The sequence below is a fragment of the Mustelus asterias genome, chromosome 20, assembly GCF_964213995.1.
Source record: "Mustelus asterias chromosome 20, sMusAst1.hap1.1, whole genome shotgun sequence".
Taxonomy (NCBI): domain Eukaryota; kingdom Metazoa; phylum Chordata; class Chondrichthyes; order Carcharhiniformes; family Triakidae; genus Mustelus; species Mustelus asterias.
In genome coordinates, this window is record NC_135820.1 from 21693657 (window position 1) to 21713433 (window position 19777).

General features: G+C 47.2%; 1 protein-coding gene across 1 annotated transcript in view; it reads left to right on the forward strand.

Moving 5' to 3' along the window:
- The first annotated feature begins 5112 nt into the window (after positions 1-5112).
- LOC144508432 (myosin light chain kinase family member 4-like) overlaps positions 5113-19777 on the forward strand; it is a 265392-nt gene continuing 250727 nt past the window's right edge. Inside the window, exon 1 of the mRNA XM_078236334.1 lies at positions 5113-5437. Within this exon, the coding sequence (XP_078092460.1) occupies positions 5169-5437 (269 nt within the window). The 5' untranslated portion in view covers positions 5113-5168. The remainder of the gene's footprint in view (positions 5438-19777) is intronic.

The window sequence follows — 19777 nt, forward strand, 5'->3', positions numbered from 1 at the left end:
GGAGGAGATGAATTTAAATAGCCCTGATTTTTGCTCTCACTACCCATTCACAAACAGAAAGGAGTTTTTTTGATTTTTGATTTCCCCTTTTATAAGTGGTAGTGTATTTTTTTCCCAACTCTTAAGTTTGAAGTGATCCGATCCTCTATTAATAAGACCGCAGCCAATTTGAGATGAGGTAGAATAAGCAGGTTGGTTTATTTTACACAAACACACAATGCAGAAAGGTGCCTCACAGCATCTGCCACTTTTGCACTCATACAATGAAGGAGGGATAAGAGAACGAAAGGGATACAGGACAAGGCCACAATAAGAGTAAGAGTTATGGTTTCAAGTGGGCACCGATAGAGGGGTTGCGATGTTGCAGGAGTATACAGTGCAAATTAGAGCCAGGGAATTTACCTGGACAAAGCTTTCTCTGCTGCTATCTGTTGAGTGGTAAAATAATAGACTGCCTGAGTTCAGTTCCATTACAGGTTATTGCAGCTGGGAGGAGTTCAGGTGACTTCTGTCCCACTTCCTTTCCTGGGTTTTGGACAAAGGATGTATTTTTCAAAGTCTGTAATTTTTAGAGGCTTAGTAGAGGAATGAGGGCCCTTTTTGTCCCTTGCAGACATAGTGGGCCCTATTTTACCATTTTAATTGTAGGTGCTGGTAGGACTTGAAATTGGTAGTGTTTCAGATCCGACTTTTAGACCATTCTCAAGCACCTCCATACGCACTCTGCCTGAAAAAATAGCAGTGATTCTGAATCGCGCTGCACAAGCCTGCGGGCGGGACTTATCGCACTCGAAACACTGCAGCTCCGATCGGCGCCTCCAACTGCGCATGCGCAGAAAAAAAAGATAGAGAAACGCTCCCTTGCCACATCGCTCCCGGGCCGGATAATGCCTCTCCCTGGCCCCACAGACATTGCCCCACCCCCACAACATAACTGACCCCCTTATCCCCCCACACCCCCCCCCTCCCCCACCAGACTGATTGTGGGTCCCTCCCCGCCTTCCCCCCCACCGATCACATGCAGAATGCCAGTGGACCCCCACTACCCCCAACCGATCACATGCAGAGTGGCAGCGGACAGCCCCTGTCCACCAGAGAGCCATCTGACCCGCCTCCCACCCCCCAGCAGAAAGCCAGCTGACCCACCTCCTTCCCCCCACCAGAGAGCCATCTGACCCGCCTCTCTCTCCCCACCAGGGAGCCATCTGACCCGCCTCCCTCCCCCCCACCCCACCAGGGAGCCATCTAATCCACCTCCCTCCCCCTCCAACCCTAAGAGCCATCTGACCCACCTCCCTCCCACCCACTGATCTGAGTCAGAGAGCCGCCAGAAGCTTGGAACTTACCTTCTCAATCGGGAGACCGGCAGGCAGGAGACACTGCGGATGCGCCAACTCAGTGCTGACAGATCAGCGCATGTGCAGTGGCCTGCTCAGCGCTATGCTGCTGGCCCATCCAGCAGGAATAGGCCCTGTCAACTGATTTTCAGCGTGATTCCCGCTGAGGCATTCTGCAGTGCAGTGTAGGAGATTCATTTTGAAACTTCCACTGAAAAAACAGGGGGATTTACTCCAGTTTTTACACAAATCCGACACTTAGAATTTGTTTTGGGAGAATCGCCCCCAACTTCCTCTGTCATCAGATTTTGTACCTGATTTTGTATTTTTAGCCAGCCTTTCATTTTAACTTTATGTTGTTCTTTATGTCTTTTATCATCTGAGATTGTTTTAGGTAAGAAGACCTCATTCCCCTAGGGGTCTAATTAGATTCTGCATCATATTCTTTTTGGAACATCCCCTTGAGAGGCAAGAGAATAAAATGCCTAATGTAATGTGCTCTTTAAGAGTGAGCTTTATATACACAGCTCTCCTTTCCCCTCTCATAGAGCTATGGAATCTATTAGTCTTTATGTCTAGTTTATATTTACTCCACTCAGCCTGTGCAAAGGGCAGCTCTCTGACTTTTATACCCTGCACCTGTCATTCAAGCTGGTTAGACATTTCCAATCATTCAGAAAACAATACGTCATATTCACAACTGAGGGTGTCTCTAAATAACCCCAAAGCTCCCACTTTGGATATTTCCTACAGTTCACAATGATTTCTGTCCCCACAATATCCTCAATTTTTTTAATTGATTCAGTGTATATGGGCATTGATATCTGGATCAGGATTTACTGCCCATCCCTAATTGCCCTTGACCTGAGTGTGTTTCAAAGGGCATTTAAGATCAATCACATTGCTGTGGATCCCATGTAGGCCAGACCAGGTGATAGCGTGGCCCCTTCAAGTGCCAATCGTTTGTGGGTCACATGATCCTCCTGGGGCCTACTGGAATGGAGCGCACGATGGGTAGATGGGTGGAGAACTGGCTTAGCCATAGAAGACAGAGGGTAGCAGTGGAGGGGTCTTTTTCCAGATGGAGGTCTGTGACCAGTGGTGTTCCGCAGGGCTCTGTACTGGGACCTCTGCTGTTTGTGATATATATAAATGATTTGGAGGAAGACGTAGCTGGTGTGATCAGTAAGTTTGTGGATGACACGAAGATTGCTGGAGTTGCGGATAGTGATGAACATTGTCAGAGAATACAGCAGGATATAGATAGGCTGGAACATTGGGTGGAGAAATGGCAGATGGAATTTCATCCAGATAAATGCGAAGTGATGCATTTCGGTCGATCTAATGTAACGGGGAGCTATACAATAAATGGCAGAACCATCAGGACTATAGACACACAGAGGGACCTGGGTGTACAAGTCCACAGATCCTTAAAGGTGGCAGCACAGGTGGAGAGGGTGGTCAAGAAGGCATATGGCATGCTTGCCTTTATTGGACGGGGCACAGAATATAAAAGTTGGCATATGATGTTGCGGCTGTATAGAACATTGGTTCGGCCGCATCTGGAATACTGCGTCCAGTTCTGGTCGCCACACTACCTGAAGAATGTGGAGGCTTTGGAGAGAGTACAGAGAAGGTTTACCAGGATGTTGCCGGGTATGGAGGGTCTTAGCTATGAGGAGAGATTGGGTAAACTGGGGATGTTCTCCCTGGAAAGACGGAGGATGAGGGGCGACCTAATAGAGGTGTATAAAATTATGAAGGGCATAGATAGGGTGAACAGTGGGAAGCTTTTTCCCAGGTCGGAGGTGACGAACACAAGGGGTCACAGGTTCAAGGTGGGGGGGGGGCAAGATTCAACACAGATGTCAGGGGGACGTATTTTACACAGAGGGTGGTGGGGGCCTGGAATGCACTCCCAAGCAAGGTGATTGAGGCGGACACACTGGGATCGTTTAAGACTTATCTAGATAGCCACATGAACAGACCGGGAATAGAGGGATACAAACGAATGGTCTAGTTGGGCACATGAGCGGTGCAGGCTTGGAGGGCCGAAGGGCCTGTTCCTGTGCTGTATTGTTCTTTGTTCTTTTGAACCACGGGTGGTAGGGCACAAGTCAGGGTAGGTGGAACCTGCAGTGTGAGCCTGGAAATCGATGGGACTGGACCCTTTGGATGGAATTTTCCCGTCCCGTCGCCACAGGAATCGTAATGGGTGGAACACAGATCATGCAAAGATACGTTGATCTGGACACTGGTAATGTGTGCATTCCAGGGCATAGATAGGGTGAACAGTGGGAAGCTTTTTCCCAGGTTGGAGGTGACGAACACAAGGGGTCACAGGTTCAAGGTGAGGGGGGCAAGGTTCAACACAGATGTCAGGGGGACATTGGTAATGTGTGTTGGACATTATCAGCGCCTTCTTGTGGTTTTAACGCAACATTTGACTGCAATGAAATAAAGTGGACTTAATGTTTTTTCTAGGGCGGCACGGTAGCACAGTGGTTAGCACTGCTGCTTCACAGCTCCAGGGTCCCGGGTTCGATTCCCGGCTCGGGTCACTATCTGTGTGGAGTTTGCACATTCTCCTCGTGTCTGCGTGGGTTTTCTCCGGGTGCTCCGGTTTCCTCCCACAGTCCAAAGATGTGCGGGTTAGGTTGATTGGCCAGGTTAAAAATTGCCCCTTAGAGTACTGGGATGCGTAGGTTAGTGGGTAAAAAAAAAAGGATTAGCGGGTAGGGCCTGGGTGGGATTGTGGTCGGTGCAGACTCGATGGGCCGAATGGCCTCCTTCTGCACTGTAGGGTTTCTATGATTGGTGTGGGATTTTCCGACATTGGGGCGAGCACGGCCAGAAAATCCTACCATTTATCTGTATTGAGCGTGTCTGCATATAATTATTGTTCAATAAATCACCATTGTAATTCCTCGTTGTGTTAATTCGCGCTACAACATTGGCGATGAGAATAAATCAGCGTACATTTGCAAAAAAAGTCAACACTTGGAGGGGGAGAAAGATAAATCCCCAAAAAACCTGCAATGAAAATAAAAAGTCATTGTACCGACGGCCATAGCTGAATAACTATGCCATTATTTGGGAAAATCGATCTGTATGATCGGAAGGTTGAAAATTGGGGCCAGTACATCGAAAGGCTTCAATGCTTTTTTGCTGCCAATGAAGTAACTTCCAAAGAAAAGCAGAAAGTTATTTTACTCATAGTTTGTGGCCCACAAACATATAACCTTGTAAGAAGCCTGACTTCTACAGAGGCATCGGATATGAAACCCTTTGACCAGCTAGTCACAATAGTGAGGGGCCACTACAATCCCTGGTCCTTCATTATTTTGCAGTGATATAAATTCCATCCCAACATTAGGGACCCAGGGGAGACAATTTCTGCTTTTGTCGCCAGTCTTCGCCAAATGCCTGAACACTGAGATTGGCCCATCTCTAAGTGATATGTTTGGTCTGTGGTATCAGTAATTTGAACATTCAGGAGAAATTGCTGGCAGACACTAAAATACTCTAGACAAGACGGTCGAATTGGCAACGCAAAAAAGCAAAGGGCTGAACTCGATGTACGAATGCACCCAGTATCAGCATCCTGTGAGTGAGCAGTGTTTTAACCTCATGTCCTTGTGTTTCTCCAATGCAGAAATATTGCCTGAAGAGGAAAACTTAAAACTGAGACAGCCGTCAAGAAAAGTCGAAGGTGAAGTGAAAGGTCATTTGCCAGAGCAGAATCACATGACTGAAGTAAAGGAACTTTCTGGAAGTAAAGAGGCCTCCTTTCAACAGGAAGGAGGAACAGAACAGTGGAAGCATCTCCCGATGAATGCTGCACAGAGTCTTCATGTTGCAGTCCAGCCTGGAGTGAATGGTACACAGAAACTCTTAGACATGGAAATCTATCCCAGGGATCTGAAAGAGAAACAGCTGAAATCACGCACACTCCAGCAGCAGCAGGGTGAAAGAGTGGCTGAGGAATCAGCTGGAGATGCATTGGCTCAGGGTGAAGATGGATATCGCACAGGCACCAGCCCAGAGTCAAACTCAACACAGAAACCATCACCAGCATCTTCCTTACAACACGCCGACAGGTAATGTTGCATAGACCCAACCCATACTGGGCAGCACAAACAAAACAGGTGGGTGCGGATGCAGGGGTGTGGGTGCGAGGGGTGGGGATGTGAAAGAGGCAAAGAGTGCAAGTTTTGGGGGAGTGGGGAAAGTTGAAGGGGGTGGTTTTGGTGGCGATTGGGGCAGATAGTTGGGTAGCTAGTGAGTGAGGGCAGGGGGTGTTTAGGGGCTGAGAGGGTGAAGGTGGGGTCTAGCAGAAAGGCAGGGTGGTCAAGAGGGCGGGTCATTTTGGGTCTAGGAGAGAGGCTTGGGGTTGTTTGGCCTCTAATGGGGCAGGGGTGTTTGGGGTTGAGAAGGTGAGGATGGGGTTGTTTGAGGTCTAGAAGAGAGGGACTGGGTATTTGGACTCTGCTATGGGTGGGAATACTTGGGTCGGGGGAAAGGGTTAGGAGTTTTGGGGAGAGGGGGCTGATGAGGAATTCACAGTGCCAATGAGAATACAGAGAAAACATTCAGAAATCAATGTGAGATTCATATGTACGATCCGTTGAAACTCCAACTCAAATATAAATCATCCAGATTCAATTTAACAAGACCATCAGCAATTACAGCCTATGCCCCCTCCTCTTCCTTATTTACATGCAGTATATTAACCGTCAATATTGTGTCAGCTTCTATCGAGTACAGTCTTCTCCATTATCTCTTTCATCTTTCCACTGCTGCTGTGTTGTCACATTGAATACCCAACATTGTCTCAGATCAGCAGTAATTCCCCGACGGAACAAAACTCTTGCCTATCCCAACTCTGCTTATCCCAGCATTAATTCAACAATGGACATGGGGAAATTCCAAAGATTCACAACTCTTTGCGTGAAGAAATTTCTCCTCATTTCAGTCCTAAATGATCGGCCCCTTATCCTGAGACTGTGCCTCCATATTTTCGATTCCCCGACCAGTGGAAACAATCTCTAGCATCCATCCTATCAAGTCCCTTACTATTCACCAGAAACTGAACTGAACCAGTCATATTAACACTGTGGCTACCAGAAAAGATCAGACCTGTGACACTCAACACCAAAAATGATAAACCAGCTGCAATGTCCCCTCCAAGTCACTCACCATCCTGACTTGGAAATATATCGCTGTTCCTCCATTGTCGCTGCATTAAAATCCTGTAACTCCCTCCTGATCATCACTGTGGGTGTACCTACACCACATCAACTGCAGCAGTTCAAAATGGCAGCTCACCACCACTTTCTCAACGAGGGATGGGCAATAAATGCTGCTATGAAACTGATGAAACTGTGCAGTGAGACAGTCAGACAACACCGCTATACAATCAGACACAGGCAATGAGACAGTCAGACAGACAGTGATACAATCAGACACGGGCAGTGAGACAGTTAGACACACACGGTGATACAATCAGAGACAGGCAGGGAGACAGTCAGACAACACCGCTATACAATTAGACACAGGCAGTGAGACATACAATCAGACACGGGCAGTAATACAGTCAGACACACACAGTGATACAATTAGACACAGGCAGTGAGACAGACAATCAGACACGGGCAGTGAGACAGTCAGACACACACAGTGATACAATTAGACACAGGCAGTAATACAGTCAGACACACACAGTGACATAGTCAGAGGCAGTGAAACAGTCAGACACACACCGCAGTACAATCAGATACATGCAGTGAGACAACAGTAAGGGTCCCAACACTGATCCCAGCAGGATCCCACTGGACACAGGCTTCCAATCAAAAAAACACTTTCAACCATCATCCTCGGTTTCCTGCCAATCAGCCAATTCGGGTTCTAATTTACCAAATTTCCTTGGATCCTATGGGTTGTTACCTTCGCTATCAGGTTTCCATGTGGGAGCTTATCAAGAGCCTTGCAATAGTTATTGGGAGAACAATAGTTATTGGGGACTCGATAGTTAGAGGGACAGATAGGAGGTTCTGTGGCAGCGAAAGAGACTCACGGATGGTATGTTGCCTCCCGGGTGCCAGGGTCCGTGACGTCTCGGACCGTGTTTTCAGGATCCTTAAGGGGGAGGGGGAACAGTCACAAGTCGTGGTGCACATTGGTACCAACGACATAGGTAAGAGAAGGGACGGGGATTTAAAACAGGAATTTAGGGAGCTAGGGTGGAAGCTGAGAGCCAAGACAAACCATGTTGTCATCTCTGGTTTGTTGCCGATGCCACGTGCGAGCGAGTTGAGGAACGGGGAGAGAGTGCAGATAAACACGTGGCTGCAGGGATGGTGTAGGAGGGAGGGTTTCAGTTTCATGGATAATTGGAGCACATTCTGGGGAAGGTGGGACCTGTACAAACAGGACGGTTTGCACCTGAACCAGAGGGGCACCAATATCCTGGGAGGGAAATTTGCTACGGCTCTTCGGGGGGGTTTAAACTAATTTGTCAGGGGGATGGGAAAGGGAACTGTAGTCCAGAAGCCAGTGTTGAGTGTAGTGAGGTACTGAGGAGGGTATCAGGTCGCAGGAGTGTACCGGCAGACAGGAAGGTGGGTTGAAGTGTGTCTACTTCAATGCAAGGAGCATCCTGAATAAGGTAGGTGAACTTGGAGCGTGGATTGGTACTTGGGACTACGATGTTGTGGCCATTACGGAGACATGGTTAGAACAGGGACAGGAATGGTTGTTGGAAGTTCCGGGGTATAGATGTTTCAGTAAGAGTAGGGAAGGTGGTAAAAGAGGTGGTGGAGTAGCATTGTTAATCAAGGATAGTTTAACGGCTGCAGAAAGGCAGTTTGAGGGGGATCTGCACACTGAGGTAATATGGGCTGAAGTTAGAAATAGGAAAGGAGCAGTCACGTTGTTAGGAGTTTACTATAGGCCCCCAAATGGTAATAGAGATGTGGAGGAAGAAATTGCAAAGCAGATTATGGATAGGTGTGGAGGTCACAGGGTAGTTGTCATGGGTGACTTTAACTTTCCAAATATTGATTGGAACCTTTATAGGTTGAATAGTTCGGATGGGGCAGTTTTTGTACAGTGTGAAAAAGGGGCTTAGGAGAGCTAGGAGGGGACATGAGAAGTCCTTGGCGGGTCGGATCAAGGAAAACCCCAAGGCTTTTTACTCTTATGTGAGGAATAAAAGAATGACCAGGGTGAGGTTAGGGCCGGTCAAGGACAGTAGTGGGAACTTGTGTATGGAGTCAGTAGAGATAGGAGAGGTGATGAATGAATACTTTTCTTCAGTGTTCACCAAGGAGAGGGGCCATGTTTTTGAGGAAGAGAAGGTGTTACAGGCTAATAGGCTGGAGGAAATAGATGTTCGGAGGGAGGATGTCCTGGCAGTTTTGAATAAACTGAAGGTCGATAAGTCCCCTGGGCCTGATGAAATATATCCTAGGATTCTTTGGAAGGCAAGGGATGAGATTGCAGAGCCTTTGGCTTTGATCTTTGGGTCCTCACAGTCCACGGGGATGGTGCCAGAGGACTGGAGAATGGCGAATGTTGTTCCTCTGTTTAAGAAAGGGAATAGAAATGACCCTGGTAATTATAGACCGGTTAGTCTTACTTCGGTGGTTGGTAAATTGATGGAAAAGGTCCTTAGGGATGGGATTTACGACCATTTAGAAAGATGCGGATTAATCCGGGATAGTCAGCACGGATTCGTGAAGGGCAAATCATGCCTCACAAATTTGATTGAATTTTTTGAGGAGGTAACTAAGTGCGTTGATGAAGGTAGGGCAGTTGATGTCACATACATGGATTTTAGTAAGGTGTTTGATAAGGTCCCCCATGGTCGGCTTATGATGAAAGTGAGGAGGTGTGGGATAGAGGGAAAGTTGGCCGATTGGATAGGTAACTGGCTGTCTGATCGAAGACAGAGGGTGGTGGTGGATGGAAAATTTTCGAATTGGAGGCAGGTTGCTAGCGGAGTGCCACAGGGATCAGTGCTTGGTCCTCTGCTCTTTGTGATTTTTATTAATGACTTAGAGGAGGGGGCTGAAGGGTGGATCAGTAAATTTGCTGATGACACCAAGATTGGTGGAGTAGTGGATGAGGTGGAGGGCTGTTGTAGGCTGCAAAGAGACATAGATAGGATGCAAAGCTGGGCTGAAAAATGGCAAATGGAGTTTAACCCTGATAAATGTGAGGTGATTCATTTTGGTAGGACTAATTTAAATGTGGATTACAGGGTCAAAGGTAGGGTTCTGAAGACGGTGGAGGAACAGAGAGATCTTGGGGTCCATATCCACAGATCTCTAAAGGTTTCCACTCAAGTGGATAGAGCTGTGAAGAAGGCCTATAGTGTGTTAGCTTTTATTAACAGGGGCTGGAGTTTAAGAGCCATGGGGTTATGCTGCAACTGTACGGGACCTTGGTGAGACCACATTTGGAATATTGTGTGCAGTTCTGGTCACCTCACTATAAGAAGGATGTGGAAGCGCTGGAAAGAGTGCAGAGGAGATTTACCAGGATGCTGCCTGGTTTGGAGGGTAGGTCTTATGAGGAAAGGTTGAGGGAGCTCGGGCTGTTCTCTTTGGAGTGGAGGAGGCTGAGGGGAGACTTAATATAGGTTTATAAAATGATGAAGGGGATAGATAGAGTGAACGTTCAAAGACTATTTCCTCGGGTGGATGGAGCTATTACAAGGGGGCATAACTATAGGGTTCATGGTGGGAGATATAGGAAGGATATCAGAGGTAGGTTCTTTACGCAGAGAGTGGTTGGGGTGTGGAATGGACTGCCTGCAGTGATAGTGGAGTCAATCACTTTAGGAACATTTAAACGGTTATTGGATAGGCACATGGAGCACACCAGGATGATAGGGAGTGGGATAGCTTGATCATGGTTTCAGATAAAGCTCGGCACAACATCGTGGGCCGAAGGCCTGTTCTGTGCTGTACTGTTCTATGTTCTATGTGTGCAGGAGGGTTTCCAAACACAATATGTGGATAGGCCGACAAGAGGTGGGGCCACATTGGACTTGGTACTGGGTAATGAACCGGGCCAAGTGTTAGATTTGATTGTGGGAGAGCACTTTGGAGATAGTGACCACAATTCGGTGTCTTTCATTATTGTAATGGAGAGGGATAGGGCCACACGGCAGGGCAAGGTTTGTAATTGGGGGAGGGTTAATTATGACGCGATTAGGCAAGAATTAGGGTGCATAAGATGGGAACAGAAACTGTCAGGGAAAGGCACAAATGAAAAGTGGAGCTTGTTCAAGGAATAAATACTGCGTGTCCTTGATAGGTATGTCCCTGTCAGGCAGGCAGGAAATGGCCGAGTGAGGGAACCATGGTTCACAAAAGAGGTTGAATGTCTTGTCATGAGGAAAAAGGAAGAGTATGTAAGGATGAGAAAACAAGGTTCAGTTGGGTCGTTTGAGGGTTACAAGGTAGCAAGGAATGAGCTGAAAAAATGGCTTAGGAGAGTTAGGAGGGGGCATGAGAAGTCCTTGGCAGGTTGGAACAAGGAAAACCCCAAGGCTTTTTACTCTTATGTGAGAAATAAAAGAATGACCAGGGTGAGGTTAGGGCCGGTCAAGGACAGTAGTGGGAACTTGTGCATGGAGTCAGAAGAGATAGGAGAGGCGATAAATGAATACTTTTCTTCAGTGTTCACCAAGGAGAGGGGCCATGTTTTTGAGGATGAGAGTGTGATACAGACTGATAGGCTGGAGGAGGCAGATGTTCTGAAGGAAGATGTATTAGCAATTTTGAAAAGCCTGAGGGCTGATAAGTCCCCTGGGCCAGATGGGATATGTCCTAGGATTCTTTGGGAGGCAAGGGATGAGATTGCAGAGCCTTTGGCTTTGATCTTTGGGTCCTCACTGTCCACGGGGATAGTGCCAGAGGACTGGAGAGTGGCGAATGTTGTTCCTCTGTTCAAGAAAGGAAATAGGAATGACCCTGGTAATTATAGGCCGGTTAGTCTTACTTCGGTGGTCGGTAAGTTAATGGAAAAGGTCCTGAGGGATAGGATTTATGACCATTTGGAAAGATGCAGCTTAATTCGGGATAGTCAACACGGATTCGTGAAGGGTAAGTCTTGCCTCACAAATTTGATTGAATTCTTTGAAGAGGTAACTAAGTGTGTAGATGAAGGTAGAGCAGGTAGAGCAGTTGATGTCGTATGCATGGATTTTAGTAAGGCGTTTGATAAGGTTCCCCATGGTCGGCTCATGGAGAAAGTAAGGAGGTGTGGGATAGAGAGAAATTTGGCCAATTGGATAAGTAACTGGCTATCTCATAGAACACAGTAAGAGTTTTAACAACACGAGATTAAAGTCCAACAGGTTTATTTGGTAGCAAATACCATTGGCTTTCGGAGCGCTGCTCCTTCGTCATATGGAGTGGAAATGTGCTCTCAAACAGGGCACAGAGACACAAAATCAAGTTACAGAATACTGATTAGAATGCGAATCCCTACAACCAACCAGATCTTAAAGATACAGACAATGTGGGTGGAGGGTGCATTAAGCACAGGTTAAAGAGATGTGTATTGTCTCCAGACAGGATAGCCCGCAAGTCCAGGGGGCAAGCTGTGGGGGTTACTGATAATGTGATATAAATCCAACATCCCGGTTTAGGCCGTCCTCATGTGTGCGGAACTTGGCTATCAGTTTCTGCTTCCTGTGGGGGAGCACTTCAGCAGTCACGGGCATTCAGCCTTGGATCTTCAGGTAAGCGTTCTCCAAGGCGGCCTTCACGACACACGACAGCGCAGAGTCGCTGAGCAGAAACTGATAGCCACGTTCCGCACACATGAGGACGGCCTAAACCGGGATGTTGGATTTATGTCACATTATCAGTAACCCCCACAGCTTGCCTAAACAAAGAACTACTAAGAAAGCAATAAAGAAAGGAAAGATAGATTATGAAACTAAACTAGCACAAAATATAAAAACTGATAGTAAAAGTTTTTACAAATATATAAAAAGGAAAAGAGTGGCTAAAGTAAATGTTGGACCCTTAGAAGACGAGAAGGGGAATTTAATAATGGGAAACGAGGAAATGGCTGAGGCCTTAAACAAGTTTTTTGTGTCGGTCTTCACGGTAGAGGACACAAATAGCTGGCCGAAAATTGACGGTCGTGGGACTGTGGGGGGTGAGGTCCTTAAAACGATTACTATTACTAAAGAGGTAGTGCTTGGTCGGCTAATGGGACTAAAGGTAGACAAGTCCCCGGGCCCGGATGGAATGCATCCCAGGGTACTGAAAGAAATGGCAGAAGTAATTGCAGATGCGCTGGTTGTAATTTATCAAAATTCGCGGGACTCTGGGGAAGTGCCGGCTGATTGGAAAACAGCTAATGTGACGCCACTGTTTAAAAAAGGAGGTAGACAAAAGGTGGGTAACTACAGGCCGGTTAGCTTAACGTCCGTAGTTGGGAAATTGCTGGAATCCATCATTAAAGAAGAAATAGCAGGACACCTGGAAAAAAATGGTTCGATCAAACAGACACAGCATGGATTCATGAAGGGAAAGTCGTGTTTGACGAATTTACTGGATTTTTATGAAGATGTAACGAGTGCGGTTGACAGAGGGGAACCGGTGGATGCGGTGTTTTTGGATTTCCAGAAGGCGTTCGATAAGGTGCCTCACAAAAGGTTGCTGCAGAAGATTAAGGTACACGGAGTTGGGGGTAAAGTGTTAGCGTGGATTGAGGATTGGCTATCTAACAGGAAGCAGAGAGTTGGAATAAATGGGTGCTTTCCTAGTTGGCAGTTGGTGACTAGTGGCGTGCCGCAGGGATCGGTGCTGGGGCCTCAACTGTTTACCATATACATAGACGATCTGGAGGAGGGGACCGAGTGTAGGGTAACAAAGTTTGCAGATGACACAAAGATGAGTGGGAAAGCGAATTGCGTGGAGGATGCGGAAAGTCTGCAGAGAGATTTGGATAGGCTAAGTGAGTGGGCGAGGATCTGGCAGATGGAGTATAACGTTGACAAGTGTGAGGTTATCCACTTTGGAAGGAATAATAGTAAAATGGACTATTATTTAAATGGTGAAAAATTACAACATGCTACTGTGCAGAGGGACCTGGGGATCCTTGTGCATGAATCGCAAAAACTCAGTTTGCAGGTGCAGCAGGTGATCAAGAAGGCAAATGGAATGTTGGCGTTTATCACGAAGGGGATGGAGTATAAAAGCAGGGAGATCTTGCTGCAATTGCACAAGATACTGGTGAGGCTGCAACTAGAGTACTGTATGCAATTTTGGTCCCCTTATTTGCGAAAGGATATATTAGCTTTGGAGGGGGTACAGAGAAGGTTCACCAGGTTGATACCGGAGATGAGGGGGTTAGCTTATGGGGAGAGATTGAGTAGACTGGGCCTGTACTCATTGGAGTTTATAAGGCTGAGGGGAGATCTTATAGAGACATATAAGATAATGAAGGGGCTGGACAGGGTAGAGGCAGAGAGATTCTTTCCACTTAGAAAGGAAACAAGAACTAGAGGACACAGCCTCAAAATAAGGGGGAGTCAGTTTAGGACAGAGTTGAGGAGGAATTTCTTCTCTCAGAGGGTAGTGAATCTCTGGAATTCTCTGCCCATTGAAGCAGTGGAGGCTACCTCGTTAAATGTGTTTAAGGCACAGGTAGATAGATTTCTGATCAATAAGGGAATTAAGGGTTATGCTGAGCAGGCAGGTGAGTGGAACTAAACCACTATCAGATCAGCCATGATCTTATTGAATGGCGGGGCAGGCTCGAGGGGCTAGATGGCCTACTCCTGCTCCTATTTCTTATGTTCTTATATAGTAAGAGGCAGTGAAACAGTCAGACACATTGTGTGATTTCAAGAAGAAATTAGATATAGCTCTTGAGGCTAAGGGAATCAAGGGATATAGAGGGAAGGGGCGGTTAGGATATTGCATTTGATGATCAGCTATGATCAGAATGAATGGTGGAGCAGACTCAAAGGGCTGAATGGCCTTCCAAATACAGATGAATTCTGTTTCTCCAAACTGCTTCCAATAGTTTCCCCACCACTGAGTCCGGACTGACTGGCCTGTAGTTTCCTGGTTTACTCCTCCCTCCCTTCTGAAATAATTGGCTGTCCTCCAGCACCACTTCTGTGGCCAGAGAGGAATTGAAGTTTATTGCCAGCACCTCTGCTATTTTCTCCTTTGCCTCGCTCAACAGACTGGGATACATTTCATCCAACCTACTACTTTTAAACCTGCCAGACCACTCAGAATCTCCTCTCTGTCCATGTTACTTTCTTTAATTGTATCTCCCTGATTTCTATACCCACATCATCCCTCTCACTAGTGAACGCCAGTACGAAGTATTCATTGAGAACCTGACCCACATTCTCCGGCTCCACACACAAATTACTATTCTGGTCCTTAATGGGCCCTAATCTTTCACTAGTTATCCTTTTACTCTTAATGCACTTGTAAAACATCCAAGGACTTTCCTTTATTTTACCTGACAGTATCCTTTCATGTCCCCATTTTGCTCTCCTAATTTTTTAAGTTCCCTCTTGCACGTTCTATACTCCTCCAGCACTTCTGCTGGTCTGAGCCCTAGATATCCGCCATGAGCCTCCCTTTCTCTCTTTATCCAATGCTGTGTATCCCTCAATATTCAGGATTCACTGGATTTGTTGGTCCCAGCCTTTTTCTTTAATGGAACATGTTAGCCCTGTACTCTCCCTATTCCCTTCTTGAATGCATCCCTATGTTCTGTTACAGAAGTGTCTGCTCCCAGTCCACTCTGGCCAAGAGTAGGGCTGAGTTGGGATAAAAGAGGAGATTGCGTGTGGAGGCAGGACAAATAGCAGAGGTATTAAACAAGTACTTTGCATCTGTCTTGGCAAAGTGTTGATCCTCAAACTAGGGGGTATCAACTGATGTGGTGGACAAAGAAACACTTATACGAGATAGCTCACACAACTTACTTTTTGTTAATGGTTAAAAATAGAAACATAGAAAGTAGAAGCATGAGTAGGCCATTCAGCCCTTCGAGCCCTTCCCCGTATTAGAAAGAGGCAACATGGTTTTGTGAAGGGGAGGTCGTGTCTCACAAACTTGATCGAGTTTTTCGAGGAAGCCGGAACTCTGATACTGCGTCTGGTTCTACAGCGCAAAAGGGTGGGATGAAGAAGAGGAGAGCAGTAGTGATAGGGGACTCAATGGTCAGAGGTACAGACCGGAGGTTCTGTGGTCGGGACAGAGACTCCTGCATGGTTTGTTGCCTCCCAGGTGCCAAGGTCAGCGATGTCTCTGATCGCGTGCACAGTGTTCTGTTGTACCTGTTGATTCTCAGATACTTTCAACCAGTTTACTTACTCCAAGGTTTTACCCCGGTGCCCTTATTTGCAAGGTGGACAAAGGACAAACACAAGTAAAAGTTCAACAAGTTTATTAAATAACACTATTAACCCTTAAATTACCCACATAAAACAAGAGGATATCCCAGCAGATTCAAGTATACTACCCGTAAAGATGGCTTGGTTGAACTGCAGGCCCGATTCTCTGAGTCCCTCTGGTCTGTCGTCACGAAGGTGAGTCTCGATGGCCGCTTCTTCCTTCCTTCCTTCTCTGGTCAGTCTTCCGAATGGTCACAGCCGCCTCCCCTGTCGAGTCTTCGCTCCTGTGTGCCTCTGAGTGTGTCCCTTTATCCCCAGCCTGCTTGCCTTTCCAGAAACTTCTCTGGCTTCTGGCCAATGAGGTCCCAGGAGGGGGTTCCAATACCCAGTGGGTTTCTTGATGTCTGCCTGACAGGACACCAGGGTCCGTCCCCCAGGTGTCCATCTCCATGTTGTTAAACTTGTTATCCGGTAAGGTTTCTACAGGATCTCTTGGTGACAGAAAGTCTGGCCTGATCTGGGCTTCTAACAATAGACCGATGCATTTCAATGAGGTGCCGTGATCTCCTGCTAAGTCTCAAGTAGAGTGTAACGACCTTTGATGGGTGGTTGATGGGTCAGGCCCAGACACATTTGTGTATTGTACAATTGGCCTGCCTGAGGTTTGACTGTGTTTGATTTCAATGTGCCCAATTCTTTAATTTAGGATATCCAATTTTATCAGCCTTAAAACTAGGCCCTGTTTATATCACCACATTCCCTCCTCTTGATCCAATGAGCGTCAGCGAACCGGATCACACAATTCTCACCAAACCATCTGGACAAGCAAGTACCCCGAATCTGGAGTTGACAGTATCATCCCTAACCCACAATAGTACTAACCAATTTAAATGAAGTAAAATAATTAAAAAAACAATAAGCAATCGGGTATATACAAAACAAAGCAATAAACAGTACAAAATGAAGTAAAATAATTTAAAAAAACAACAAGAAACAATACGTCAATTGGGTATATACAAAACAAAGCAATACTGAGTAACACTGAGCGTAGTAGGTCAACTGGGCATCAACATAGTCATGCAGGCAACAAAGGTGATGAGCATGTGTACTGCTAATTCTTTCAAGCAAAAGTCTTGTGATCTCTGCCTGGCAATCAAATTCACTTTGTGTAATTCTCATTTCCTGTTCTGCTGCTGAACGGGCCTCTGAGACCTTTGCCTTCTTCAGTCTTGCTTTTGCTGCATCAAAATCAAGTCTTTTATTCTGCAAGAGTTTACGTTCTTTAGATATTGTTCTGTAGTCCCCTTCCAGAAAGTTTCTAAGGGATGCCAAAAGGTTGACCTCTGACGAGTGTACTTCCATCGGGCGTGGGGTGAACCACATATAACCGGGGTATCGTAGGCTGATCTTCTGGTCTTTGGTTGGTGTGGTGTCTGTGGTTCAGTCTGAGATGAGGAGTCCCAGATAACAGGGAAGTATATAGTTCATTCTGGGGAAGATCAAGGTAGCACCTGTTAATTCTTATTAATATCTGATTCTCTTTTCCTTTTCTTTACTAGAATGTCGTATGACTCCTCTTTTTTATAAAATAAAACCAAAGAAATAAGTAAAGGAATAATAAAGGCCCAATCGTGTCATACGAAGGGTAGTGGGGTAAGGAGTTTGCAGAGCGTGAAAATAAAATGTTGGGTATATGGCACGTGTCCTTGTTGTTGAAGGACTATGGCACAGTATAACAATAGATTCTTCATCTCACAACCAAACTGTGGTGTGTCGGAAGATTATGACGCAGTATAATGTGGGCAGATAAGAAACCCTTTTCAATTGGGTGATGCGTGGAGTGGACGGATAAAGCTATTTACAATTTGGACTGTGATGTCCTGATTCTTTCTTAGTGGAGGGAACCTATATGGGCGGGCTTTGGCTGCCAGATACCCACTGCATTACCACCTCTGGTGGTGAGCGCCGGGTCAAACGGTTCTGGGAGTCCCGGTACCAGGGGCGCCATAGGGGGTAAGGTTTGTGGGTTCCCCATCCTTTCCATCGGGGTCCCCTGGGCTGGGGTTTGGCTGATTCCCCTGGCTCCTCCCCCATTTTGTTTTGGCAAAAATGGCCCCTTGGGGTCTTTTATTGCCGGAACCTGGCATTCATGGGGCTCCCTGCCGTAGGTTAGGTTGTCTGCCAGGAATGTGGGGGTTATAGATGCTTGTCGGGCCGGTCCTTCAAGGGGCATGGGTCGGGGTCCATCGTCGGGGAACCGCTGAGATGGTCGTGTGGGGTAGTTGGGTGCTGCCCTACAGTTCCGGGCGAAATGGTTGGGTTGCCCGCAGGTATAACACTGTGCTTGTGGGCGTGGGCCTCTGGGCTCAGCTCTATATCGTTCTCGGTGTCGGGGGTTGGGCCTATGTCCTGTGCGGCCTTGTGGTTCCCTGTGTCGGCAATCAGCAATTGTGTATGGGTGTGCGGGGTTTGCTGGTCCCCTGAAATTTGGTGGTGCCCTACAGTCCCGGGCAAAATGGTTGGGTTGCCCACAGTTATAACACTGCTTGTGGGGGTGCATATCTGGGGTTGGTTTTATCTTGTTCCCTGTACCTGGGGTTGGGAATATATCTGCGCGGGGCTGCGGTTTTCTGTATCGATGATTGGCACGGGTATATGGGGGTGAGTTTCCCAGTCCCCTGTTTCCACCACCCACTTCGTTCCGCCAAATCGGGGCCAGGTCTGTGTGGATCAGGTTCATCAATCCGTGTTTTGTGGGCTTGCGGGTGTCTGTTTGTCTGACTTCCCGTTCCCACACATGAGTCATTTTGCGGATGGCCCAGGCTTGTGCGTGTGTATTATCATCGGGATCAAAATTCTCACAGGCTTTCCGACTCCCCTCGGTGGCGTGTGCTATCAGGGTCCGGATCCATGTGGGCCGGTGGTGTGCATTTAATTGGACTCGATTTAATTGGCCAAAAACCGCAACAAATTGGTTCCATAGTCGGCCAGCATAGGCTGTCGGGTGCTCCCCTCTCTTTTGTTGGCAGTTGTTTAAGCCTTGTACCGGGTCATCCCTATTGTAGCCTATGGCGGCCAGAACGGCCGCCTTCATTTCTGGTAGGGATCCCCCGGCCACGTTCTGGGGTTCGGGTAGGGCGGAACGGATGGCAGGACTTAAACATAACAGAATAAGTTTAACCTCTTCTGCCTCGTCTAGGCCGTTTAAAACACGATATTGGGTAACCTGGTCAAAGAGAGCATGTGGATCCCCGGAGGGTTCAAATACTCCAATCGCTTCAGCTATGTCAGTGAGCTGTGTCATGGTGTATGGAGTTACATAAGTCACATTGTGGTTCTGTCCGTCCTGTTGTTGGGTGGTGACCGGATTCATCGGTACAGGAGCCGGATTAGTGACTGGGCTTTTTGGGATGGTACAAGGACGAGGAGCTGAGACCGAGTTTCCCCAGGTGGGGGCTGGATTAGGTGGTGCCGTTGGTTCCACTACCGGGAAGGGAGGTGGGGGTCCCCAGTCGGCAGCGACGCTAGCTGTTGCATAATGGCAGGCATCCTCTTCTAAATCCCCCCACTCTACCCCTGGGTCACTATCCCCTGTTTCAGTCGTGTATGCACACATTACCCCCCTTTTTATGGCGAGTTGTGCTTTTAAATCTTTAATCTTGCGCAGGCATTTGGAGTGGTCTGTTGCACGGGCTGTATTTACTTTTCCTGCTTGGTGCAAAACTTTTACTGCAGCCTGTAGGTCGCTGCATTTACGTTTAACTTCCTCTACCTGTTGCAGCGCAGCCTCTCTCTCACGGACAGCACGCTGTGCCTTTAGGTAGGCTTTATCACATTGAGCCTGGAATTGGCTCGTGTATCATATTGATTTGGTTCCTTTCCTCTCGTGTGTTTACCTCCACTTCCAATTGTTGTATGCGCGCAGTCTTCCATCGGGCGCACTTAAATGTGAGGATGGTTAGGTACACTATCATAAGTAGGATTCCTATTACGGCCAGTTGTGACAGAATGCGGACCCATGGGTGGATTTGGACATTTGAACCCC